General features: G+C 43.7%; 1 protein-coding gene across 10 annotated transcripts in view; it reads right to left on the bottom strand.

The window, feature by feature from the left end:
* The window catches only part of RABGAP1L (RAB GTPase activating protein 1 like), a 257,691-nt gene that overhangs the window by 40,389 nt on the left and 189,441 nt on the right, over window positions 1-27,861 (bottom strand). For all 10 annotated transcript variants that reach the window (XM_068417064.1, XM_068417065.1, XM_068417063.1 and 7 more), the window contains one exon: window positions 24,816-24,944. In XM_068417064.1, the coding sequence (XP_068273165.1) occupies window positions 24,816-24,944 (129 nt within the window). The remainder of the gene's footprint in view (window positions 1-24,815; window positions 24,945-27,861) is intronic.

The raw sequence follows: 27,861 nt of genomic DNA, 5'->3' as shown, positions 1-27,861 counted from the left end.
GTCAAATAACATGGCCTTTTTTTTTTTTCCCCCCAAAGAAGTGGGTGTACGCACCTGCGTTTCTCTTAAAATAATCCTCCAAATGTGTGGAACAATCTGGGCTCGATGTGCTTTAGCACATGTACTTACATGGGTAAATCCTCCCGATCTGCAGCTACGCCGCATTTTCCTGACTGGAAAGCGGGCAAGATTGCAAACCCCCTTTTTGCAGATAAAAGCCAGCAAAGCCATCGTGCAGGGAGGGCGAAGGCTCCTCTCCAGGTCAGCGTGGGTGGAATTGCTGGGGCAGAGGCGTTCCCAACAACCCGGTGACACTGGGGGTGCTCCCTCCTCAATGCAAACGCGTAGCCCACCGCAGGGAAAACTGAGGGCTTCGGAGGCTTCCTTTTCTGTTGCCAGCTCTGCCTTTTGAATTATTTACTGTAAGCACGAATAATAGAGGAGGGCAGGACTATCGCCCCGGCCTCCTTCAGCCTTACGGGAAAGCACTGCCAGCAAAGTCACTGCAAAAGCACAAGGAACCCTTACACGTGTATTCAGTCATTCCTCATTGATTAAAATGACCGTAGGAGAAAATACTCAGACAACCCTCTCCCAGCCTCCCCACACCAGCTGTGTGCCACCCAGAAGGTTGGTCCTGCTCTCCTGCAACAACTGCCGCGTAAGGATTTTCTCCCACACAGCTCCTCCGTGACCTTTAAAGCTCATGAAAAGGAGTAAAACTATTTATTAGTCTCGCCTCTAGAACTACCAAGGGTGGAAGAGCAGGCCAGCCCATAGCTCCCCAACCTCTTGGAGGTCACTCCCCGTCTTTTTAAAAGCATATTCTCGATTAATTCTATTTGTTCTGCTTCTCAAAGAGATGGTTATTAACGCTTGCGATTTTCAAGGGTTTGGGTCAAGTTAGCGCTTCACTTCAGGTTTTACATTAACTTGAAACTGCAGCTAAACAAGGGCACGAAGCTGCCTAAAACAAATCCGCCCATTTTGATTTCTAAAAACTGTACGAACCTGAAAAAGATTAAACAGCAGCATAGCTGGGATGCCAGCCTACAGGTAGGTACTCATTATTCAGCTCAGTCCCTTCCAGATTATATTGCAGCCTTTTAAATTAACTCATGACTCTCTTTTGATTTTTAATTAATTAAATTCACATTTTTAATTTATGTTTTCATATTTCTTTTCCATACTGCCTCTTTCACTTTCTAAGGGCACTGGAAGTTATTTCCTCTCTTCAGCTAAGTTTCCTTTAGGTGTCAACTGTCTGGCAGAAATATCTCGCTTTGTGACCTTCCTCTTCTCTGCTGAGAATCTGCGTTAGAGCTGGGATGACTTTTTTTTTCCCCACAGACCAGGGACCTTCTGACACCTGCCCCAGGGCCATGGCCAGTGTCTCCTGCATCTCTGCCCTCCGAGTGGAACCAACACAAACAGGTCCCTGCAGACAAAGGTTAACAATCTGTTTGCCATTGTAAATGTCTCTGATATATATTCCCTGGGGCTGGTAACCCAATGAATAATGTTTCTATGGCATTTAGACCATGCAAATGCCATTGCGAGCTAAGTTCCATTATAAACTGATCCTAACCCAAAACTATCTGTGAAATGTATTTTACACTTGTTGCATTTATCACTTCAACTGGTATCGAAAAGAAAAAGAAATGGGGTCAAGTATATTTTTCAAGAAAATTAGCATAGCAGTTGTACAGGAATGCTTTGCACTTACAATTATTTATAAGGATTTCTGGCCTGATTTCAGTATAGCCTGATCCAGGGATTTCACCCCAACAGCCCCCAAGCTAATGCAAGCAAAGCCGAATTTTATCAAGCAAAAGCTTCATCAGAGTAGCAGGGCTAGTCCAGGCTTCACACAAACAACAACCATACAGCACGTATATATCTGTATCTCTACCTTCACCCCTGGTCTACTGGCTTTTCATTTACAGCGTATGATCAGCAAACAAAAGACATTAATGAACATCAAATAGAATATTAAATAGTGACATCCGTCACATGAAGAGACTCACACTGGGGCCCAGGACTCCAGGCTTCTCATTCTAAACCCACATCCGACCTTCTTTCTCAAGGTAGATAGATCTCTCCATATTTTTCTTTCCCTCCCCAAAGAGGGATTAACAGTCCTTATCTACCTCCCAGAGGAAGATTAATAATGGTAAAATTTATAAAGAACGCAAAACTGTAAGCTGTATTATTATTGCTGCTGTGATGCTGGCTGTCATGTTTTCTCCAGAGTGCTGTGAAATGCCTTCTGAACTAGCTGTGCTGCACAGGGAGGTCAGACCCTACAGCAGAGCACGATGACGTGTTTACCTGGATGACCCGACCATCAGATTTTAGTATCTTTACTGATGGCCACTTTGTACCTGACCTTTAGCCTGGGACAAGAAAAAAAGGAGAAAGACCGAAAGGCTGGAAAGCCAGGCACTATGAGAAATTCTTGTAGAAGAAAGAAAGAAAAAGGCAGGAGCACAGCACATCCTCTGCCCACCAAAGCCACGGGAGATGTTCAGGCAGAAACCCACCATAATATACTCTGCTGTGCCATGATGGGGCAGGGGCTGCCATGCTGGGACGCCTGGAGCACCATGGCAAAGCCCCACAAAGGTCTGTGGCTGTGTCTTCCACGTGGACCCCCTGACAGAAGCCTCATGGAAAAGGTGAGATGTTTCTATGTGTCAGTAGTACAATAGTAATGGCATATTCCCAAAAGAAAAAGTAAATCTGCAGTATGATTGCTTGGAAGATGAGATAAAGAGTAATTAAGACTGAAATGATGCGGGTGAGCAGGAAATGGCACACGGTGTCAGCTAAACCAGACAGGCTAGTCCAAGCATCTCGTCGATTGAGGTATAGAAGTCAGTTTGATTGTGAGATGTAGTCTAGACTGAGGCACGCTTGAAGACTCTGAAATGAGACTATTTCATGCATTATGCATTAAAAGTACAAACTACTGATACTTTCCAGGAGAGCAGTGCGTCCCACAACGCTGGAGTTAAAACTGAAGGCATTAACCTGGAGGTCAAAAGACAGAACGCAGCCCAAAAAGCCCAGAAAATAGCACTTGCTGGTATATATTTATACCAAAGATGATTAACAGCAATCTGATACAGAAAGCGTTTGACATGAGATCCATTTGCTGGGAAAGACAGAAGGCAGCTAAGTCGCAGCGCTCCCCTGGACAGAGTCCTGTGGAATTTGTCCAGGTCAGCTCCAGAGGAGGGAAGAAGCTCAGGACCATGTGAGCTGATCAGCTGTGTAAGACTACCAGCAGCAGCCACTAATCTAAGCTTCCCTTAATCCTTTGCCGCTAAGTCCGTATTCGCCATCACACGGCACAGCGAAAGGGAAATTCTGTTCTCCGAAGACGATTTGGGAGACAATCCATTTCAGTGCTTAACTGTGCTGATCTAGCCTCCCACTGTGAAAATCTGCATCGACGTTTAATGCTTCAATACACCACAACGAGAAAGGCTTCTGTATTTACATATGATTTAAAGATTAACCTGTCTTGATTTGACTGCTAATAAGCTTATTTTAAGAGCTCGGATGGTATGTACGCAGGGGAAGAGAAGGCAGGTTCTTACACAAGTTATCAAAGAAATAATGAGGTATTTCTTCAGACATCAGAGACCTGAGCTATTTCCACATACTCTTCTATCCTCCCCATTTCTCTTATTCCAAGTTTGTCTTTTATTCAAAACCTGGACTACAGGTCTTGTATTACTGCTACTATTCTAGCTCTGCAACTAAAAGATATGAGACACTCCCTAAAAAAAAACAATAATCAGGAATTGGTCCAGCTTAGCACAGATGCCCACAGGGCAGGAGAACATTTTCTCCTCATATCCACGTGCTCAGGCTGGGCACGATGGACTGCTCAAGCTGAGGTCAGGATTTCTGCCATGTGAGCAAGGGCTGTGCTCCCTTGGAAGCTCCCAGGGCTCCCGTTGACTCCTGTCAACATCCAAAGAAAGGGTTATATTTAGAAAGCAAATTGAGCCAGAACTTCTCATCTGTTCTTGATTTTTAACATGCCTTTTATATAGGGGAAGTGCTTAAGTAAAATTCCTTCTGCAAGGAATGCAAGGGAAGTGCCTGGAATGAATGAGAGCTAATTTATGCTTGATTTGAAGAAAAAACAACCAAACCCACAACAGCAAACAAAGAAAAATGGAGGATGCAATAAAATTTAGGATGATTTGCAAAAAGAAGTTTTAAAAAAGAGATTTCTACCATGAAATTCCTCGTTGTATTTTCAAATCCTACTTTTTATATGATGAACATCATTCTTTTCACTGTCTGGAAAGTCAATCCCCTAAGGAAAACAGGAAAAGCGTCCTAAAAAATGGGAAAGCCAGGTATATAACCATGAAAGAGATCCCATTGTTCTGTTTCTCTCTGTTTTGATGTTGGTTATGAACGGTACGGCAGCAGTTTCAGCTGCTTTCCTCCAGGAAGGATACCTTCTACAGCTCAGATGAACGGGGGGAAATCAGCGTCTGCGTTTGTTCACCCCTTTGGAGCCTGCAAGAATAAACCCTGGGGGTTTGCTCTTTTGCCTACAACAACAGTGAACTGCAACATTTAATCTGATGGTGTAAACACGATGCTGATCTGAAAATGAAGGAAAATAAACCCATTTATAATAAACTAATAACTAACATGAAAAAGAAAAGCTCTATTGCTCCCTCCATATGTAATGTAAATCCAGGTGATCTATGTAATGGTTTGAAAGGTTCCAGATGTCCTTCTCTGCTGCATTTGTGGGCGAATAACTCCATTTCTAATTACTCTTTAAAACTAATTACTCCTTAAAAGCAGTGAAGGATTTGATCACCTTTCTCAGCCATATGATGGTTGTCTCTTGGAATGCCACACCATTTTTTTTTCTTCTCTAGATACGTCTCACCGCAGAACTTCACAATAACCTGGAGAACTAAACGTGGACTTAGCAACACTCCCGGGACTGGAAGAGTTGCCTGGGGATTGACAATTGATTTAGCAGTACCTTAACTGGGCTTTAAGGAGAGTGAAATGAATGAGTCATGCTGGTGATTCTCGTGATACAGCATGTCCCCAGCATCGCACAGTACTGACATTACTGAGACGGATGGTATCTCTATTGAACCACCTCTGGGAAAAAATAAATACAAAAGGACACTTAACACTACTTAAGACTACGAAATTGAGAAAGACCAGAAACATCAGAGTCAGATTTTTCTCATCTCTCATAATGGAGCATAACAGCATCAAGAGAAGCAGCTTACTGTGAGCTCAAGATGGAGAGCCCTACCTTGGCCATCTGTTATCAGCAGTACGCTGCCAACCATCCAGGTTATTTTGTTGGGCAATACTGTATTTTTATTTTCACTTATTTTTTAAATTATTCTATTAGGATCGTACGACCCATGCTCCCTTTATCAGTATTGTTTGCGTTCTTGTGCTCTTCTTGGATCTTGCGGAGTTATGGGATTTCAAGGTCTAGACAGCTGGTTGGGGGCCACACCACTGAGATACAGAAGCACAAAGCAGTGATGAGACACGGCCCTAGGGCAGCCCTGTCTCCTGTAGCTCCTTGATCAGCTCAGGTATGCTTTAGCCTTTCGCAGCGTTGCAGACCACCCTACATTTTGCCAGAGCGGTGAAAGTTCAAGAGCGAAAGCTGAGTACATCAAGTGGGAAGAGCCACAAGCAACGCAGAGATCCCCACCCACACCAGCTACTCCTCTGCTTCGGGGTGTAATTCAAGGTGTTCATCATCATCTTCCCCTCCCTAAAACACCTGACACCTTCCCATATGAAAGATCCTTTTCTTCCTATCTCAGTTAATGACATTAAGATCTGTTGACTCAATCTTTTCAAACGCTTCTGAAACAACTTCTCAGGGCAGTAGAAGTTATTCCTGGGCATTTGAGCTGGTTCTAAGCCTCTTGTGTTTTGTTCACAACAGCTTAGAGAGTATCTGAGATAACTTTAATACTTGCCCAAGCACCTAGGACATTTCTGAGCTCTATGGGAATAACAGCACCAAAACACAAGGCTAACACAAAGAGCACAGCTTGGCTTAGGGAATCTCAACCGTATTAAAGAAATACACGGAGCCGCAGGTCAGCAAAGGTTTCACAATCAACGCTCCTCTGGATGTACATAAAAAGTGGACATCCCAGTGACGGATGTGTAATAAATGACAACAAGACCAAGAGTTCATTGAATAAATCAGAATACACAATGAGCATGCCAAACTGCTCTCAGAAATATTTTAGTTTTCTGAATGGGTAATTGAATGCTTAAAGTAAATAAGGGGAAAATTCAATTTGGACTTAAAACGTCACCTTCCTCATCTCGCTTTGACAGAAAAAAAATGACATTCAGCCTTGTGCACAAATCCTGTTCTGCAGGACTGCATGTACAGAAACAAGTGTCCACGTGCTTCTCTCTGTTCTTCTCCAGAGAGGGTCAGGTAATGAATGGATCATCAAAGCAGAAAAATTATTTTCTACCAAAAAAGTCTATGATGAAAACTCCAACAGACAGACAAGGCAGCTGTCAGCCAGTAGCAGCCAAAGGCAGCAAGGAGAGGACCAAAAGGCAACAGCTGTGGAAGTATCATAGAATCATAGAATGTCTTGAGTTGGAAGGGACTCAGCTCATGAATACTGTCTCTGCTTGCTGAAACAAAAAGGAAAAAACTATAAAAGGAAAAAGGGGAAAAAGACAGTTTGGTACCTGTTTGTTCCAAATACATCTCTACAGGATTCATCTTCCTCTTTCTCAAGCTACAGTACAGAATAGAATCACAGACTGGTTTGGGTTGGAAGGGACCTTAAAGACCATCTAGTTCCAACCCCCCTGCCATGGGCAGTGACACCTTCTACTAGACCAGGTTGCTCCAAGCCCCATCCAACCTGGCCTTGAACACTGCCAAGGAGGGGGCAGCCACAGCTTCTCTGGGCAGCCTGGGCCAGTGTCTCACCACCCTCACAGCAAAGAACTTCTTCCTAATATCTAATTTAAATCTCCCCTCTTTCAGTTTAAAACCGTCCCCCCTCGTGCTATCACTCCATGGCCTTTCTCGAGCTTTCCTGTAGCCCTTTCAGGTACTGGAAGGCTGCTGTATTGTGCTGGAGAAAAGGTACAAAATACTGGAGCTTGTGAGAGCATCGGAATTGTTTCTGAAGCCTTTACTGAAGAGCGTGGCAGCTCTTTCATCAAAGTTACCGTTGCAGTCTAACACTGACGCTGACGTGACCAACCCTACCACAACAAACACAGCCAGGCTCTGTTACAGCATATCCAGCGCTTTCCTGGTTGTGAGAAGGGATCCTAATCAGTGGTCCTGATTTTTTGCTTGGCAAGGAGATTCTCTGGGTGACGCAGGATGTACCAGTGCACACAAACCACTTCCACCTTCCCCCAGTTTGGGGGCACTCCAGAACAAACGGCACGGTGACAGCTTCATTACTTGTCTGCTATCCTCCTCTATCCACGTGCAGCCACTACAAACGCTCCACCAGTTCATCTACACACCAAATACTCCATCAGCAACCTGCTCTGCTCATTGATACAACCTAAGGCAGATCTGTGCCCTGGCTGGGATCCCAACCCCACCCCACAAAAATGCAGTTGGTCCTGTCAAACCGCCTCTACAGCAGGGCTTTTCCCAGCACTGCTGGGGAGGTGAAGGACAATCATCTTTTCACTCCTTGCAGATCTAGTTGGGCTACAAGAAGCCTGGAACGCGGACACAGCTGAAGTTAAAGCAGCCAGAAATAAAGTAAGCAGAAAAAATGGCTTAAAGCCATCTTTGCTCTGACCCTTTTTTCTTCTGTCAAGCACTGCTGGGACCAGATTCCCATCTGCTCTCTCACACCAGTCCCTGGCCAGCTACGCCTTTAAAGTACAATTTCAGTGCACTCCTGGATGCCACTCCAGCTCAACAAATATCATGAGGCGTTTGCTCAGCTGATGAACAGGAACACCAGTAAAAATAGGATCATAGAATCGTTTTGGTTGGGAAGGACCTTTAAGATCATCAAGTACAACCGTTAACCCAGCACTGCCAAGCCCACCACTAACCCATGTCCCTCAGCACCACATCTACACGGCTTTTAAATCCCCCCAGGGACGGGGACTCCATCACTGCCCTGGGCAGCCTGTGCCAGTGCTTGACAACCCTTTCCATGAAGAGATTGACCCTGATCTCCAATCTAAACCTCCCCTGGTGCAATTTGAGGTCATTTTGTCCCAAGGTAGGAGGATGGTGTTGGAGGATAGGGTAGAGGATGGTGTTGGAGAGAAGACAAACAGATATGCAAGTAAAGGCACCCTGCTGCAGCCCTGGGGGCTGACGGCTCTGCTTCTACGGTCTGAAAGAATTCTGTTTAAGCTCTATAAATAAATAAGATGTATAAGTAAATAACTAAGAGTAAGGGAAAGCAGCTAGACTGTGGCCCCTTTAGGATTTTGGAGGTTGCTTAGCAACAGGCTGGCTGCTGCAGGGTTAAAGTAGCATGAAATTAGCAGCTTTTCAGCAAAAGACAAATTGAACATAAAACTGGGGAGGTGGCCTTTGAGTGGGGGGAAGAGAAGCGTTAACTGGTGAATCTGATATGGTGGGCAGCTTTTAGGAGCGTTTCCTGAGCGCAGGAGATCTTTAATTAACGTGGCCAAGGGGCTTTGTCCTGCCTGGGTACTGATAAATTCCAAAGCGCCCCTGGCATGTTAATAATTCAATCTTGATTAAAATGATGGCAGTTACAGTCACCTCATGGGTTAATTACTTATTAACGATCTTAAACCCAATCATACCAGACTACCCTTGCTATATTAGTGCCAGGTGATGATATACCACGTTTTCAGTTGCAGAGTTATCTATTTCCCCATTATTTCAGCTCTAGGTTATCGCGATGCCATCTCTCCAGTCACTTAAGGAATTTGCTTCCTATGAATCCTTCAAGTAACTGCATCTCAACAGCACAGATCCACTTGCTCTGCCCAAATAAATCATACTCTAAATCATACTGCTTCTCTAGCCTGCGGGAACAGCCCTGTGTGGACACGAAGAATCGTTATATAGACAGCGCTATTAGAGAGAACTGAGTAATGAGAACAGCAAGAACCTGTGTATGCATTTCATGGAAGGCTTAAACAGGAGTTTTGAATGAAAGATTTTTCTGGGTCACATAATCTGGGGACAGATTGTACCAGGTAATTGTAATTCACTGCTAAATGTGCATGAAGCTGGTCCCTGGCAGCAAGATACAACCAGGGACCTGTATGGCACACGGTCCATTGGAAGGAGGTGTAGGAAGGCAGTGGGGTCAGGAGAGATGCTAAGTGACTTGTCCAGGCGTTAAACTAAAAGAGGAGAGAGGAAACGCAGTGTCCCTTTTTCCCTGCTTTTTACATACATACAGAGCAGCGACAACTTATTTTACTCCTTATTTATGCAGCAGCTTATATTTGTGTGGCACTTCACAGAATCACAGAATCAATCAGGTTGGAAGAGCCCTCTGGGATCATCGAGTCCAACCATTGCCCTGACACCACCCTGTCAGCTAGACCATGGAAAGAAACACAGAGAGGTGACTGACTGTCCTGAGATATTCCTAGTACGTGTGCACAACAAAACAACATAGAGGCTACAATAGTTAATCAGGAACAACACGATCCTGTTGTTGGAGAAGTACATCAATCTAAAATACTTTGACGCTCTTCTTTTTTTGCATGGCCAGAGTTAGGTGTGCCTGAGCATGCAGCTTCATCATCTGCTTCAGCTTCTGCTCCGAATGGGAGATAATAAAATCCTGCTTCACGGAGCTGCTGGGATACATTCATCTCTGGGGTATCTGGGGAGTCAAGCGTCTGGTGAAACTGTCAGTGCTCCCTCAACCTGAGCAAAATGAGTGACTGAAGGGAGATAGTCTTGTTTGAGGTCACAAGAACCACAGACTGTATCAAAACTCAAAAGGAATTTTATTCCCCACTTTCCTAAGCAAGTCCTTGCAGGTGTGCATCTCCCAAGGAGATTAAAAAATACTGCTGTATTAATACAAATATACTGGTTGCCAGGCATACAGCAACTGGCTCACATCACTCTCCACCACACAGGATTTTATTTAAAAGGTTAACTCTTACCCAACACTGCATATTTTCCAGTGCTTCGCCCCATTTTAGGGGGAAGTGGTATTGCTCACAGGGCTGGTAGCTGTGTGTGTCGCCTGTTCACAGAATCACAGAATCAACCAGGTTGGAAGAGACCTCTGGGATCATCGAGTCCAACTGTTGCCCTGACACCACCATGTCAACTAGACCATGGCACTAAGTGCCATGTTGAAGCTGGCTAACAGGTTCAGTGTACCGGAGAGGGGCTGCGGGCTCCCTCGCCCTGGTACCCTCAGGACCACCAGCACAGGTCAGGAGGGGAAGTCACAGAGGGATGAACACAGAATCGCTTCCCTTCCCTGGTAGGACGGACAGATGGGGCAGCTGCTCAGCCGTGACACAAACTGAGCACAGCAGCAGAGCCAGGGGACATCGTAAGTACTGGAAATTACCAGCGAGAAGAGATTTAATAAGTGAAGGTGAAGACAAGCCTGGATCTTGTGGTGTTCTGGTCGTGTATTAAGAGCGGAAAAGAAGCAGCAGCGAGAAGCAGATAGCATCAGTAATGCTCAGGAGTTGGAAAGAGAAGATGTATTAAAAACACATGCTTATTTCTCTTAAAATGTCACTCTCTGTCAACTGTCATGGTTTCCAGACTTTCAGAATTGAATTATATTGTAATTACTTCCTATATGGACAAGGTCACAAAAAGAAAAGCTCAGTACCTTCCTACATTACGGTCTGCTGTATGCTCTTCATACTCCTGTAGCAGCCAACTCTCCTTTTCTGATGTCAACAAATTTGCCTTCAGAATAAAATGCTGGTTTAGGTCCATTAGTGCAGTGTAAGGCACACTAAAAAGTTAAGAGCCATCACTACTGATCTTGCCGAGAAGCCTCCCGGAGCACAGACGTCTTTATCCTCTCGCTAATCCTTACAATTCACTTTTTATCTCAAAAGCAACAAAAAGGAAACAAATACGAAGCCCAGATGCATGTGACCTTATGACAGGTGCTTGTTGTACACGTGCCTTCATCAGGGAATCATAGAAGCGTTTTGGTTGGAAAGGACCTTTAAGATCATCAAGTCCAACCGTTGAGTAAGGATGTGTGAAATCCCTCACATCCGGGACTCAAAAACATTTCTCTGTTTTTCCCACCTCTCCTCCCGCCCCCCAGATTCCCATGACACTCCATAATCTTGTCTAACATTCCGGTACGACGGATCAAAGGTTGAAAATCCGCAAGGCATATGGGTAAATAGTGCCCTTGTGTAAACAGGTAGCCTGGAAACACTGCTTGTGGCAAAGTCCTTCTGCAAGACGTTATTGTTACTGACATTTCGTGGGTGTTACAATTAAGGAAGATGGAAGGAAAATAAAGATGGAACGAAAATAGAGAAAGATGGAAGGAAAATAGAGAAACACTGAAGGAAAACAGAGAAAGACGGAAGGAAAATACAGGGACCCTGCTGTTCCCAGGGAGCCAGGGTTCCCAACAAGCCCCCATATGAGCTCTCAGCCCAGCGCTGGATCTATAAATGTGCGGCTCCTTTCCTGCTCTCCTCAGCCTGCTTCTGGAGGAGAAGTTGCCTGATGGAGAGAGACTGATGAGAGCAAGCAGAACACAAGATGGACTCTGGCACAGCCCACAACTACCCATCCTCCTAATTCACCTCAGCAATTAGTGCTGTGCATGTGATGAACCCTTTCCCTTCAGGCTAGGAGGCTGTCTGCTGTCAGAGAGCAAGAGGAGGAGGTTTTCAAAGGTTACCAAGTCCAGGCAGCACCTACTTCCCCCTCACACCTTCACTGGGCCACTTCCCCTGCCCCTGACCAGAACTGGTTTTTGTCAAGTCCTGAAGTGCTTGGGTTGGTCATCTGGAGAAGGTGGCTCTGGTGCATCTCAGGGCAGAGCAAAAAAACACATTGCAAAAATAAATCCCCCTGGGCTAGAGAGTCACCACCTTTGCAAGAACCCCTCATCAAAACGTCCTGCCCCGAAACACAAAGTGTCCCAAGCAAGATGCTACTTTCTCAGTCTGTGTCCTCCCTCCTCAGAAAGGAAAACACCCTGCTTCATGATGTGCTTAGAAAAGGAAAAAACAATTTAAGTGCTCTTGGAGGAAGTTCATTACAACACAAACCTAAATTTCACTTTGTATTACAAGAGAAACAAGGGCCAAATGGGCCTCTGAGCTTCTTGCTGCTATTAAAAGCAACAGGATTTGTGTCTGCACAGGCCTACGTGAGGATGACGGTCCAGATGAGCTGCTGTAATGAAGAAAACTGTGTGCTGGGATCTATATTCTGCAGGCACCGAACTGCAGCTCCTTTCAGCATGAGAACACCCTTTCATTTCTACCTTACGAAGAAAGAAACCACACTTACTGTGTTTAGGACTATTTAAAAGGGGACAGTAATGCTGCAGTGACAAGGCGATGACATTTTTTCTTCTCATTTCTGACAGGTCAGGTAGATTGCAAAGTCAGCAAAACTGAAAATAAATTTTTCATGTGTCACGGACTGTGGGAAAAGAAAAGAGCCCAAAGTGGGGAAAACAGTTTCTGGGAAGGTGCAGGCGTTATGGAAGACAGCAGCTTGCAACAGGCTGCGCGAGCAAGCACCACAAAGCGTTCTGCTTAGGCAGCAGGAATCAAAGCCCTGATCCCGTTCCAATTTCTTCCACTGCTCTCGACTAGCTGAAATATAATCAATGTTCCCTGCTGTGTAAAGATGGAGCATCCCAGGTGGCACGATCAGGTGGCTTACTCATGCTGCCATGAAATTGCTCCTCACAAGGATGTATGATAAGGTCATTGATCCTGTGCTCTGAGCTATGGGTTAACAAAAGGATTTCTGAGATTAGCAAAGATGTGTTCAGACAATCACTTGACTCTGCTAAGAACTTTAGATACGGTTTAATTTTTTTTCAGAGGTCAAAGCCTCCACCTCTGAGCCTCTCCAAGCTACGTCAGCCACAGCATATGTATGTTAGTGAAAGTCCACCTGCATTTCTCGTTCAGGGAAGGAGCGCTGAGGAAGCCCTCCAGGTTGGTGCGACGCGCCAATGCAGCTGGGCTGGAGGTCTGCTGAAGCTCGAGAGTTCCCAGCTCCGTTGTCACAGGAACTGGGTGACTCAACGCGACATAGAATCATAGGATCACAGACTGGTTTGGGTCGGAAGGGACCTTAAAGAACATCTAGTTCCAACCCCCCTGCCATGGGCAGGGACACCTTCCACCAGACCAGGTTGCTCCAAGCCCCATCCAGCCTGGCCTTGAACACTGCCAGGGAGGGGGCAGCCACAGCTTCTCTGGGCAACCTGGGCCAGTGTCTCACCACCCTCACAGCAAAGAATTTCTGCATGCCTGAGCCGTGCATGCACACTGAATTTCTGTCTATACTTCCAGTTTTAAGAGATGATTTATTCTGCTGATTAATTACTCGGACATGAGATTTTCTGGGTTTTTTTCATGCTTTTGAGTAACTTCACTCGCAGAATCAAATTTTGGTTAAGAGTTATTATCAAGGAAATTTCATTAAGTAAACAAAGGAAGCTGAAAGAATAATAAACAGATACGTTAACATAATGAGGACTCAATCTTCATCTGCTGCATGAACAACTGAATAGAAAAATGAGATACATGGTCAAGTCTTCCCACTGAACAGACCCACAATAATGCTTTTTAACTTTTTCCTATCGTTTTAATTTTTGTTGCAGAGATAGCGAACGTGGGGAAGAGTAAGCAAAGAGGAGGAGGAACCTGCCGTCCCCACCACGGCTTCCCCAACCCACCAGTACACCCGCAGGGCTGTGGGTGGACATCTGAAACAGCAACGAGTGCAACGGGAATGAACTTCTTTAGATGGAGGCTGGCTGATGTGGCAATGGGTTGGCACCTCTCTGCCCAGGTGTTCGCAGTACCACATGAAAAATGATCATTTACAAAGGAATGATTTCACATGTAAACAATACAAAACAGCCAAACACCACAGCATGATTTAAAAATTTGTGGAAGAGTAAACCAGCATATTGTCATTCTTAAATAAAACCAAACGCCTCTACAAATGGAGATAAATAGACTAGGGTGTTTCTTCACAGCACTTTAACTGGATTCTCCAACGCCTCTGGCATAGGAGCTCTTCACCCCTATTTACCAGCCTGATGTAATTTATTTATGCCCAAACACAAACAAATTAAATGACATAAACAATTTAACCCTATGTTTACTACACTACTTACTCTCCACAAGAGAAACAAGGCAATAATATGGTCAAAATAAAAGCAATTAACTGCAGGAAACCAGAGACTCCTGAAACAAAGCGAGAAGGAGATCCTAAAAATGTGAATATTGCCCTTCGGAAGCACCCAGCTGAACTTCTACTTCAGTAGCTCCATATTGCTTCGATAACCACTCACTGAATTTAACTCTGCACAGTATCAATACTGGCAAAAATAATACGTGGGGTTTATATTGGAAAGTTATTACTAGGGACTTTGTTTCTGAAAGCTCCTGTCACTGCAGAGCTCTGCGTTTATAAAATGCACACGGCCACCTTTCTATACTTAGTTTTGTTTGTTCGCTTCTTTTCAAGGCAGAGAAATTCAACTGCAGGTGCCTGAGAAATCAAACACCAGCAAAAATGCATAAAGACACTGTCCACGATATCTTGTCTTTGTTTATTTGCAAAAGCTCTGGGAGGAAAAAAGGGAACATTGTTAGCCTTTGCCTTTTTTTTTCCTCCCCTATTATTTTTAAAAGTTCAGCTTTAGGTCTCGGTATAGCACGGTGCTTCAGAATTTGTCACCTCATTTCATTTGTCAAAAAACAAATTAAATTAAACAAATGTCTGGTCCCAACTGTTCTCTGCACTACACTGAGAACGAATCACTGTTTTTTCTTCCCCAAGCCACTGCATGCTATAGCCACTGGCTCTGGATTACCTGAGCTTTCTGTACCATAGTCACGACTTGTTTCCAAGAACCTAAGCTTTAAATTCTGTAATATCTGCAGAAAAAATAACCACAGCATTCCTGAGAAAGACACATATCAGAAAGGCTGATCAAACACGACTCAAGGCAGCTTGACATTTTTTGCCCACATGTAGTCTTTTCCAAATGCAAGTATTCTGAGATTTCTAGGCACAGAAATACAAAATAATTCTCTTTGTTGGCACTGAACTGCCAGTAGGCAACAGAGCTTCTTCCCCCACTGCTCAGAGGGGGGAATACAGAGTTTCTTTGGTCATAGGAATTGAGTTCTAAAAAAATAAAGACACAATATTCTTCAGGGTCCTGCAACTGAAAAACAAGTTGGCACAGACAACTCAAAGACTTTGGCTAGCAAGGGCCACAGCATCTTGGCCCCACGGTATTTTGTATGTGAAGAAATAAATTTCCTCTGAATTACCACTGCGCTACTCACTGCTGAGATGCTACCTGGTTCCTCAGATCTGACTGCTTGAAAGAGGTCCAAGAGAAGCACAGATGAATTTTCACCTCCAGGGAGCACTTCTCCATCTTAAGCCTGAACAGTTTTGTTGATTTCTGTATCTATACTTTTCTGTAGAGATACTTTTTTTCTGTATCTACACTTTTACCTACATCTCTTTGTCCACAAAACATGAAAGCCTGCGTTGTTTTGCTTCTCATGGTGGTCACAAGTGCTGATGCTGAGACACATTTATTTTTCCTCTACAGCCTCTTTTGCACCACAGAAGCATCTTCAAAAAGAAAAGCATCTTACGGTGAACAAGAGGTACTGCAAACCTGACGGCCACCATCATCGCAGTCTTCCTCCATACTTAAACTCAAGGCATCCCTCAGAAAAATCAGTTACAAGTTACTGGGTTTGTTTCCTTCAAAGGAAGAAAGAATTTAGACTTTCTCTTCTAAAGAACACCTAAGATGACTATTATGCTGACAATAGTAACTCTACACACTCTGCTACTTCTTGACATACAGACCATTGGTGGTAGAACATTTTTTATGGAATATTTTAACATGTCACCTTACAGGAGGTTAGTCAACCCTCCAGCCGACCTGTGTCTGGGATTCAAACGTGTCCAATTCAGCTTAGGAAAAATGTTCACCTCCTCTTGCTCACAGAGCTGAGTTATTTTAGCCAAATGGTGAAAATGTAGAAAATTTTAGGCCAAGATGGCAGAAGACAGAACTGTCAAACAGCATCACTCCCTGCCGCCTTCCTCTGTTGCTCTCTGTGCTATTTCCAGCACCAAGGATGGAAAGGAGCTGTTATCCATCCAGGAGGAAAGAGCCAAGATTCAAGAAGCTGAAGCCAGAAGACCTGCCGAGTATGCCTTCCTTCTTCAGTTCTGAACAGGAAAACATCTGTCACCCTGGAAAGCTACAAATTCTGACACCGCGGAGCTGAACAAAACAAGCTTAGGTGGCCTGCTGGACCACGGAACGGTTTTCAGGTGTCACCCTCACCTTCCTGAATTAACCCGCTGATACTCAGGGCGAATCTCATCATGCTATAACTGCGATACAGTTGCTGGGGATACAGACAATGGCTATTTCTATCCACTTTTCCACCTCAAACTTTTATAGTTCTTTAAACATTCTTCCCTTCAACACTATTCTTGTTGATGTCATTACTCATGGAAGTCCAAGAGCACGTGCCAACGAATTACTACTACAAGGACACCAAAATATTTGTACTCAGTCAGGTCACAAAGCTATTTTAGATGGTTAAAATGTGATTATATTTAATTACTATTAACAAAATCATATTCCTTTCCTGTTGATAAAAGTTAACAATATGCCCGATTTCATTTACAATGCCAACTCAGAGAAAAAAAAAAACAACAAACCCAAAACAACTGAACAGTTTTACTAATGCTTAAACACCATGAAAATATAACCTCCCTACCAGGCAACATGTCTGCTCACAGATATGCAGAGCTCAAATTAGCATTTCGTGGCTGAAGCTGTTTTTTTAAATGGATGACACCTCCAATGTTGTTAACACTTATTACCAAGATGGCAATAATATTAAACACCCAGCCCCACTGTAGGCACTTTAATCTGATTTTCAGGTACCAGTTCATTGTGCTGTACTGCAAAGCCAAGCAGAAAGGAGGAAGCTAAGGCTGAAAACAGAGCAGGCATTAAAAAACACGACCCTCCTTATAATGACAATAGGATCCTGCACTTGGAGATAACAGTGCAGACATAGTCCATGGAATTGATCATTGACTTTTAATAAGAAATCGCATACAGGCACAGCAGAGTCTCCTAGAGATCTAAACACAATTCTTTTCAATTTGGTTTGGCCTTTTCTTGAGAAGTTGATAAACAAGCAATTTTTTCCCCTGTCCTTTATATTGGAAGATTAATTAGATACCTCACTGGTAAGACCAAAGGAATAAAAGGCTCGTGCAGTCTCGGGGCCTTTCTGCAGTTATCCCCTTTGCTTTTCTGTTGTGTTTGTGTTGTCCTACCACCTCTCATAACAGCAAAAACCCCCGAGTATCCAGGTAAATACACTTATATACATATAAACACAGAGAGAAGGCACGAGAGAGAAGAGAGAGAGCAAGTAAGCTAATTTTACTCCTTTCCATTGAAACTCTCATAAATCAATATATAATTCCCTGTTAAACCATGCCTGCGAAAAATTGCTTCCAGATAAAAAAGCAACAGAGGTGTGAAATAAAGCAATTCACCCACATCAGTAAGGTGTGAGCTTCAAAACAGCGGTTTGAATCCAAAACACTTATATAGCGACATTATTAAAGTAAATTTGTTTTAAAACTATACAAAGAACAATTCCGAAATGAGAAAAAGCTTCACACAGCCTTTTCTTTGTGACTCTGCTAGCAGAGCTGTTCTCCAGAAGCCATACGAGGGTCCTGGTGCAAGCCACAACGGTGGGTGTGCCCAGGAGGGACCCATAACCTCGTCAGTACGGTGACAGGTGACAACAATGCGTGTGTTTGCTTTGCATTGAGAAAGGCATTTTTTTTTTCTCAAGGCCATTTGCTTCTCGCACCCAAAGTGCTTAGAGCAGCAACCCTGTGACACTGCTGGGGAGCCTTATTTCCTCCAAAGAGGGGAGAGATTTCCATGGTTAGGAAGAAGCTTCTCTTAGGAGAACTTCAACATATCGGGTCCTTCCTGACACTGATGAGGATGGAAGATGAGAAATGGAGTCACTGTAATCCCTGAGACATGCAAAAGAAGATATCACAGAATCACAGAATCAATCAGGCTGGAAGAGACCTCTGGGATCATCGAGTCCAACCATTGCCCTGACACCACCATGGCAACTAGACCATGGCACTAAGTGCCATGTCCAGTCTTTTCTTAAACCCCTCCAGAGATGGTGACTCCACCACCTCCCTGGGCAGCCCCTTCCCATGTCTAATGACCCCTTCTGAGAAGAAATATCATTCCAGATGCTGCCCCATGAGCAGAAAAATCGTCCCTGCAGGTTCCTTTACTCAGTTCCTATATAGCCCCACCCCATGTGTTCCCCTCACCTTCACTGGGCACGAGGGATGAAAACCCACCCATAACTTCCCAATATCTCCCACCTACCCGTCTGCTACCCTCAACTTCATGGCATTTCCACATCTGCAATGTCACATGTCTTGAATGTTAGCTCTGCTCAATTTCCAAATAGCACAGGACAGTCATGAAGAAATGGGCACAACTCCCTGAATTCACTCCAAAACTGTCAGACGAGGAAATATTCATATGGAGAAAATCTCCCCGTGAGACTTACTTTCTCCCATTCTACAACTCAACTGACTGAAGTTGGGTGTAAGAATGGAGTGATAGGCTTCCTACACTAAAATCAAGGGACATTACAATTTCTTTAGGACATACACAGATCTCTACAAGAGATTTGCATTACGAGATGGAAAACACAAGCGAGGCAGATTTAGCAAGTAGACAGAATGTGTTAGTTGTTTTAATAAAATTGTACCGTTAAGCTTAACCATCATTAATCTAGAATAGGCTCTTTCTTCATGCATTTGTTTATCAAATTGGGCTTCCAGAGACATGGAAAAACCTCTGAAATCCCTTGTAAAGAGAGAAAAATTAGGAAAAAGAAAAAAGCTCCTCCCCTCCCAAAAGCATGAGTACAAAGAGCATTGGTAGTCATTCTATGAAGTAGGAAATTAGGGTGATTCCTAATTCTAGAGACATAATACACAGCCTGCTCTGGTCAGGTAGAAAATTGTCATCCCTGAACCCATTTTTACAACCGTAATTGGTGCTGACTGCTCTAGCAGGAACATGCCCCTCCCTCTGTAAAGGCCATTGCAAATTGAAAGGTATGGTCATTATAGATTAGAAAACCACCAGGAAACAAAGGAGGACAATCCCCCATTCATTAACTCTACATTTTCATCTTTTATTATATTTCATTAACCCTTAAATTAGCATCTGACACCTTACTCAGAGAATTTATGTCTTTCTCCTCTGTTTGACTGTTCCTGAGCCGGAAAATATGTGTGATATTGGGCTCTACCTGCCCTAAGAGTCTCAGCAGATGCCTTCATAGATTCAGTCTCTTCCATGTGAATACACCTTGTACTCTGCAAACGCTGGTGATAATCCATCAGCCAGGTATTAACAGGACCCTGACTTTGCATATATGCATGTAACATGCGTATGATAAAAAAAAAAAAAGGGAAGTTTCTTAGGGCAGATTATTTTATAGCATGAATTAGTTCCAAACAGTCCTAAACCATGGCACACTACCCATCAAGCACCTGCTGGAAAATACTACTATGATTTCTAATTCCACTGACTTTGTTCACAGTGACTTCCTTACTGGTAGATGATCGAAATTCAGACCTGGTGAGTAATCAGCATGGATAATCCTTAATTGAATAAAACTATTTCCAATGCAGCACCTTCAAAATCCAAGGGTTAGGTCCTGATCTCGTGAGTTAAACTTAAAAGTTGTGAAATTAAGGAGAAAAAACACCAAGTATTTTTTCATTTGCCTTATCTAGAACAACATCAGCTAGAGCTCAAGATTTAAAAAAAAAAGGCAAGGAGAGATGGATTTTTATTACATTTTAAACTCGTTTTGTTTTGCAGTAACGTAGGAACAAAATAAAAGGAAACACTGGAAAAGATATAGCCAGACTATGAAACCTGGCCACACCACGATTCTATTTTCACGTTTTTATGCCTCAGTCATTAGCTTAGAAACCTAAAGAAAATACTCCCTGGCACTTATTGTGTGATACTTACTCTAAAAACATCTGGTGTTTAGTCTACAAATACTAACACAGAAGCGAGAAGCAGCTGAAAGACACACAGTGCCTCATTCATACAGCAGAAAAAACATGTTTAAGGGTCTTGTTTGGGTTGTTTTGAACAAAACAAGTTTTGCTGCATTCAACAAGAGAGACAACCACTCTTCATAGAACCTCTGCGTTCCCTCTGACCTCTTCTAGTGATGATTACCAAGACTATAATTTCCGATTTGAGCATGTCAGCTCCTGCAATTCTCAGCTCCTGTTTGTAAATAAATACCATGATTATAATACCTAATTATAGAATCACGGAATAGTTGAGGTTGGAAGGGACCTCTGGAGAACACCTTGTCTAAACTACCCCCTTGAAGCAGGGTTAACTGCAGCAGGTTGCTCAGGGTCAGTTGCGTTTTGATTATCTCTGCAGATGGAGACTCCAGAACCTCCTTGGGCAACCTGTTCCGATGTCTAATCACCCCTGAAGTTAATAAATAAATAAATGGCTTTTAAAAATAAATTATTTCATTTCATTTTGTGCCCACTGCCTCTCGTCTGTTCACTGGACACCACTGAGAAGAGCCTGGCTTCCTATTCTTTAGTTCCTCCCCCCAGGTATTTATATACATTGATAAGATCCCCCTGAGCCTTCCCTGCTCCAGGCTGAACAGCCCCAGCTCTCTCAGCCTCTCCACATAAGCGAGATGCTCCAGTCTCTTCATCATCTTCATGGCCCTCCACCAGACTCACCATTGTAGCTATGTCTTGCCCTGAGGAGACGAGGCCTGGACACAGTACTCCAGGTGTGTCTCACCAGTGCTGAGTAGAGGAGAAGGATCACCTCCTTGACCTGCTGGCAACACTCCTCCCCATGCAGTCCAGGATACCACCAGCCTCCTTAGCACCAAGGGCTCGCTGGTAGCTCACGTTCAACTTGGTGTCCACCAGGACCTCCACGTCCTTTTCTGCCAAACTGCTTTCCAGCCAGCTGGCGCCCAGCAGGTACTGGTGTATGCAGTTGTTCCTCCCAGCTGTAGGACCTTGCGCTCCCCTTTGTTGAACTTCATGCCAGCCCATTCCTCCAGCCTGTCAAGGTCCCTCTGGATGGCAGCACACCCATCCAGTCCATCAGTCACTCCTCCCAGCCCTGTGTCATCTGCACACCTGCTGAAGGTGCTCTCTGCTCCATCATTCAGGTCATTTATGAAGAGGCTAAGCAGTACTGGTCACAGTATCAGCCTCTGAGGTACAACACTAATAACTGGCCTCCATTAGACATCCTGCTGCTGATCACAACACTTTGAACCTAGCAGTTCACCCAGATTTCAATCCACCTCTGGTTCATACGTCCACTTATCTGGTTCATACGTCATCACTTTGTCTATAAGGATGCTGTGGGACACAGTGTCTATACTTGCTGTACTTGAGATAAACAACATCCTCAGCTCTCACCTCATCCACCAAGGCAGCTGTCTCATCATAGAAGGCTATCAGGTTGGTTAAGCATGATTTACCCTTCATAAACCCATGTTGATTACTCCCAATCACCTTCATTATGAGCCGATTCTTTTCTGCCTATCAAACAGTTAACATGCCATCTCCAGTCAGAGGTTACGTTCCTGTGATTCAGATTTGGCTCTCTAAGGACATTCTAGTTGGTAAAAGTGAGAAAAGTTGATCCAAATAAACAAAAACTGTGAACGTGAAGTCAGTTCAACCCTTGTGTGTTTTAATTTAATGTGGGACATCAAGTTAACAGAGTCAAGGCATCACACAATCACTCAGCAGGGATGCGTAACACAAATACTAAGATCAGTCTGAAAGAAGTGCGAGTAGAAGTGTCTGCACACCAAAGTATCCGAAGAAACGATACGGAGAATGGGTTACAGGAACAGCACGTATTGATAAGCAAGGACACGAGTGACAGCAGTCAAACTGGCAAACAATGAGAAATGTCTCACTACACCTGGACCAGAAGGCCAGCACTCTGGTGAGGCCGTACTAGAGATGACCAGCCAGTTGGAGACCCGCAGCACGTCACCTCTACCAACAGGAAAACAGGCTGGAAGCCACAAACCCACCCACAACAAGGAGACAGTAACAAAGAGGCAGCAATGACAGGCTGAAGAAAGTAAGCTTCTGAGGGACAGATCACACCATGAAAAATGTTTGACTCCTAAAGAGTACAAAAACTTTGTCTAAAAGCCAGTTTATTGTCATAAATCAAGAGAAACCCAAGAGACATGGTGAGGACTTTATAGCCACTGTCCCTCATCATGCCCAAGTGATCCTTGCCAGACAGAAGCCTTGGTGTTGGCGAGCACGTGGCTATCAGTATGACTGGTATCTATGACAGAGGAAGTGCCAGTGAGAGAAAAGAGATTCCTGTAAAGTAAATATCACCCTCCCCTCCAGTAAGGTCTTGCACTGAGCTTCCTCACGTTAAGTTCCTGGAGTCTTTCATATTTTCACTGCTTTAAATACATCACCTACGTTCAGAGTCTTCCCTATTTAGATTAAATTTCCTGACTATGCCATTAATCCTGACAACAACCTTAACTAAAAGGCTCTGAGTTTCAGAACACTCCTCTCCATGCTTAGTTGTTCCTAGCTTAACTATCAAAAGACCGTTCAGGACACAGTTTAGATTACCTCCTATGCCTTATATCTGAACAAGGAACAAGTTGCATGCCCAGTGAGTCAGCAGAACCCAACTCCCAACTATACTCCTTACGAGGCTGGGGTGTAACTAACACAGCAGAAGGTAACTTAAATCTACTTTTCCCCATCCCTGATAAACCCAGGTCTCGACCCTGAATTCTCCTTCCATTCCAAACGTTCCTACTAATCCTCGTGTACTTCTGTAACTTCTGCTGTACTCATCTGTGCTTTCCTCTTACACACTGGAATACAGAATGTGCAGAATCCTGCATACGCAGTGGATTCACTGTAAAATCCTTCAGCCGCCTTCCCATTCATGTCAATGAACCATTCAGAATTTTATAAGTATAAATATATATTTATTATACGAGGCACTATGCACCAACCACCTACCTCACATGCATTGCAAAATACTTTCCCAACAAAACACATCGTATACATACATACCCAATACAAATCCAAAAATTAATGAAAAATATCATCATGTGGCACACAATATACTGCACGGGAAAATGAGAAAGGCAGGCCCAAGAAACCTGACAAATATCTCTTCCAAAAAGTACCACGAGGACTTCTATTTTAACCTCTCATCAGAAAAATACACACTGAGTGAACAATACAATTCTATTGCACTTGGTAAGTCCTTAAATTGCTAATTTTCAAGAACTGAGCAAAGGACTAAACACTAGACATCAGACTGTAGTCTTTTACTCCCAAATATTCTTTCAGTAGCAGAGCTCAAATCTCAAGTTCAACTTTACTAAAAGCTTTGCACAGACCTTTTTTTCTGGCTGGAATAAACATTAGTAGAGTAAGCCCCACTCTCACAAAATCAGAGTTTTAACCAGTATGGAAAAAGCCCTCGCGTAATAAACTATGAAATAAAGCAGCCCAAAAGTAGATTAACAAATAAATTGAAAGGGGCATTAAAAAGGGGGAGTGCTAGAGGAGCATTCTTTCTGATGGGATGTTCTCAATCCATTATTGGGCCGCATCAAACACGCATTTCCCATCAGTGCTCCCACTCCAAGAAACAACAAAAGCACTTTTTTTCAAGATCAAATGTTAAGCCCATCCATAGCTATATATATTCCAACAAAAAAAAAAAAAAAAAAACAGAAAAAATATCAGACCTTTCAAACGACACCTTTATGAACCTCTGCAGCCATTTTTAACAGAAGATTCTCACCCTCAAAAACGGACAAGTCAGGCTCCTCTAATTTGCCATCACTCATTACAAGCCCAATACTTGTGCTTCAGATGTTCAAAGCAACCGGCCTTTTGACAGCACTGTCTTGGATAGGGTACAATATAAAAAGATATTCTGCCTTGGTGAGCTTGATATAGAAACAAAACTAAGTTTCTACCCCAATACAGTCATCTTACACAGCAGCACTCAGCAAATAAATATCTTCTGGGCAAAACAAATAATATCTGACCTTTGGTTGGATGATTATCACACATTCGATTAGTTGGTTTAGTGTAATCATTTTTATAAATCAATTAATGAATTAGCGAGTTCTGTTAATTCAATTTTTTGATCACACATCAGTATTTTAATTATTAGCTTGTACAGAATCAGACAAAGAGGGAAGAGCTCAGCGCTTTACTTTCTTTAAATGTAACAAGTTTGTGTGTGTGTATAAATATAAAAACATATATAAAAAGTAATAAACTAATGATTTCATCACTTTACCTTCCACACACTACTGTCATTCTTAATGCTGCACCTTCCTTTGTCTGTAAAAACCCTGGGTGGATGAGAAGAAATGAAGACCATCCTTACCTTAATGTTGCAAGCTTGTTCCATCAGTCTTCTGGCGTTCTCTTCAGCTCTGTACCTCTTGGGCAACTGAACCCTGAAGAATTTTAAAGCTCCTTCAAAATCAGCTTGTAGAAGGTCCTCTTTTGAAGTCTGCAATTAAACACAGGGAACTACTGTAAACACTGAGAACACGCAGTCATGCTTTTTCACTGGATTTGTCATTTACTGAATGTGTTCCAAACCACCAACGTTCACATTAGCTCAGAAACAACCTCCTTGAAATCAGCTCTCCAACCCCTATCTCAGAATAGAAAACAGAGTCTAAAGCATATCCAAGGAAGCCCAGGCAGGGCACTGTAACCAGAGGACTGTAACACATTGATGTATTTTATCCCTCTAGACCTGCAGGGTTAAGAAAGAGATTCCGGCTCTGCCTGTCCAGGTGTTGCTCAGTGAGGAGAAAAACAAAACCCAAGCAAACAACAAAAACCTAGGAGAATTTATAGTATTTTCTAGAAAGCTTGTGCATTAGACCATTGCTGATTGCCCTAAAACCACAACGTATAGATAGATATATATGGTTGCAGACACGAAGAGCAGAAGCAGAAAGGCGTATGACTCAGAAGAGGCATCAGCAAGTCAATGTGCAGAAGCCTGTGACACAATTTCTCAAAGAACACTGTGCCAGAAAATGTTTTACATGCTTATTTCTACATCTCCCATAATCCTGTACCTCTCAGTGTGGTATCAAGACTAACAGGTCAGAAAATGTTAAACATTCCACATTAATCCAGTTCTGCTACTGACGGAGTAATATGATTCATAGGGCCAAATGTATTCATCTTCAGATATACACCAAGAACTACACCACGAGATTTAGCAGACATGAAACACCAAGCCTTGGGATAGCTCCTTTAAAAGGTTCACAGAAACCGTGTGTCCAGGCAAGACATTTTAAGACGTCATCTCAAAAATGTGAACTTCAAGATCTTTAACCCGGAAGGAGCGAACAAAAATCTGTCAATGTAGAGACTAGTATCACGGAGACCAGCGCTGTGTATGGCAGTATTGTTACTACAAACACCTCAGGGGCAGCACAGGTACCTTTGGTCAAGGTTAATTGCTGAATTAATTGCTCACGTACCAACACCATTTTCATACGTGCATCCTCCACTTTCTCCTGAGTAACGCCCATTGTCATTTTTTGCCTTGTTACACACAGTAGGTATATTACAAACACAGAGTTTCAAACTTTGACTCTTAACCACGTTGTCAGCCCCTCAAAATCCTTTGCTGTCTCCAATTTCAGACAACAAAGTGTGCTTCCAGAAAACACACTTCAGCCAACCGCAAGAGATTGGGCTCTACACAGGGAGAACTGGGAGAAACCAGGCAGCCTTTGACATGCAAGAGGTGAGACTTGATGATACTGTTGTCTCTCTTGGGTGTTAAATTTGGTTTAACTAAATAAAAATAACTATCACAACAATGCAGGGAAAATTTTACTTTTATTTACGAATCCTCCCTACGCACCCTACCAACGAGCATCACGAGTTCATTTACATGACGATAATTATGTCTGCTATGTAAAAGTCCTTCTTTAAAGTCCAAAATTTTGTTTCCCAGAGAAAACTGAACTTCAGCATGGTGCTGCAGATAGGTAACAGTAATACTCAAACCTAGCTCAAATTATTCCACATTTCTGCTGAAAATGCTAGAGCTGCCTACCCAAAGGGTCTACCAAAACCAGCAGTTTACCCAAACTTTTATTTGGTGGGGGGAGAAGGGTTTTTGAAGGGATTTTAAATTACGTACCAAACTTGGAACGGCAACAGAAGCTGAGAGGGTATTTTTGTGGTTATCCAGCATCTTTGATGGCAGAGAGCATGAGCTGACGTCAGAGACGTGCAACCCCAACGCTGATAACCACCACTGCTTGGTGCCCAGTCTTTCACTTTGTGAACGGGTGTAGCAATATGCCCTTTGACTTCCTCAATCAAGAGCCTATAAGGAAGAAAACCTACATTGTGCATGTTTACCTGTCACCCTATGTATTTTTGGAGATATGTCACCCTCAGTAAATTCATGGATGACACCAAGTTGGGCAGGAGTGTTGATCTGCCTGAGGGCAGGAAGGCTCTGCAGAGGGATCTGGACAGGTTAGATAGATGAGCCAAGACCAATGGTATTAAGTTCAACAAGGCCAAGTGTCGGGTCCTACACTTTGGCCACAACAACCCCACGCACTGCTACAGGCTGGGAGAGAGTGGCTGGAAAGTGCCTGGGGGAAAAGGACCTGGGGGTGTTGATCGATGGCAGCTGGATATGAGCCAGCAGTGTGCCCAGGTGGCCAAGAAGGCCACCAGCATCCTGACTTGTATCAGCACTAGTGTGACCAGCAGGACTAGGGCAGGGATCATTCCCTGTACTCGGCACTGGTGAGGCCGCACCTCGAATCCTGGGCGTAGTTTTGGACCCCTCACTACAAGGAAGACCTTGAGGTGCTGGAGTGAGTCCAGAGAAGGGCAACGGAGCTGGTGAAGGGTCTGGAGCACAACTGTGATGAGGAGCGGCTGAGGGACCGGGGGTTGTTTAGTCTGGAGAAGAGGAGGCTGAGGGGAGACCTTCTCGCTCTCTACAACTGCCTGAAAGGAGGGTGTAGCGAGGTGGGAGTCTGCCTCTTCTCCCAGGCAACTAGCGATAGGACAAGACGACACAGCCTCAAGCTTTGCCAGGGGAGGTTCAGGTTGGACATTAGGAAGAATTTCTTCTCAGAAAGGGTCATTAGCCATTGGAAGGGGCTGCCCAGGGAGGTGGTGGAGTCACCATCTCTGGAGGGGTTTAAGAAAAGCCTGGACATGGCACTTAGTGCCATGGTCTAGTTGCCATGGTGGTGTCAGGGCAATGGTTGGACTCGATGATCCCAGAGGTCTCCTCAAACCTGGTCAATTCCGTGATTCTGTATACCCTAACGAGCACTCCATAGTAGTTTTTGCTACATTAATCACAAGGAAAGATCAAGAAAACTCCAAATACAACTGGAGTAGCTTCAGCGGATCTGTTTCCC

The sequence above is a fragment of the Nyctibius grandis genome, chromosome 21 (assembly GCF_013368605.1).
Source record: "Nyctibius grandis isolate bNycGra1 chromosome 21, bNycGra1.pri, whole genome shotgun sequence".
In the NCBI taxonomy this organism is placed as follows: domain Eukaryota; kingdom Metazoa; phylum Chordata; class Aves; order Nyctibiiformes; family Nyctibiidae; genus Nyctibius; species Nyctibius grandis.
Note: the sequence above shows the minus strand (reverse complement) of the source record. Positions and strands in the feature narration are given on the sequence as shown.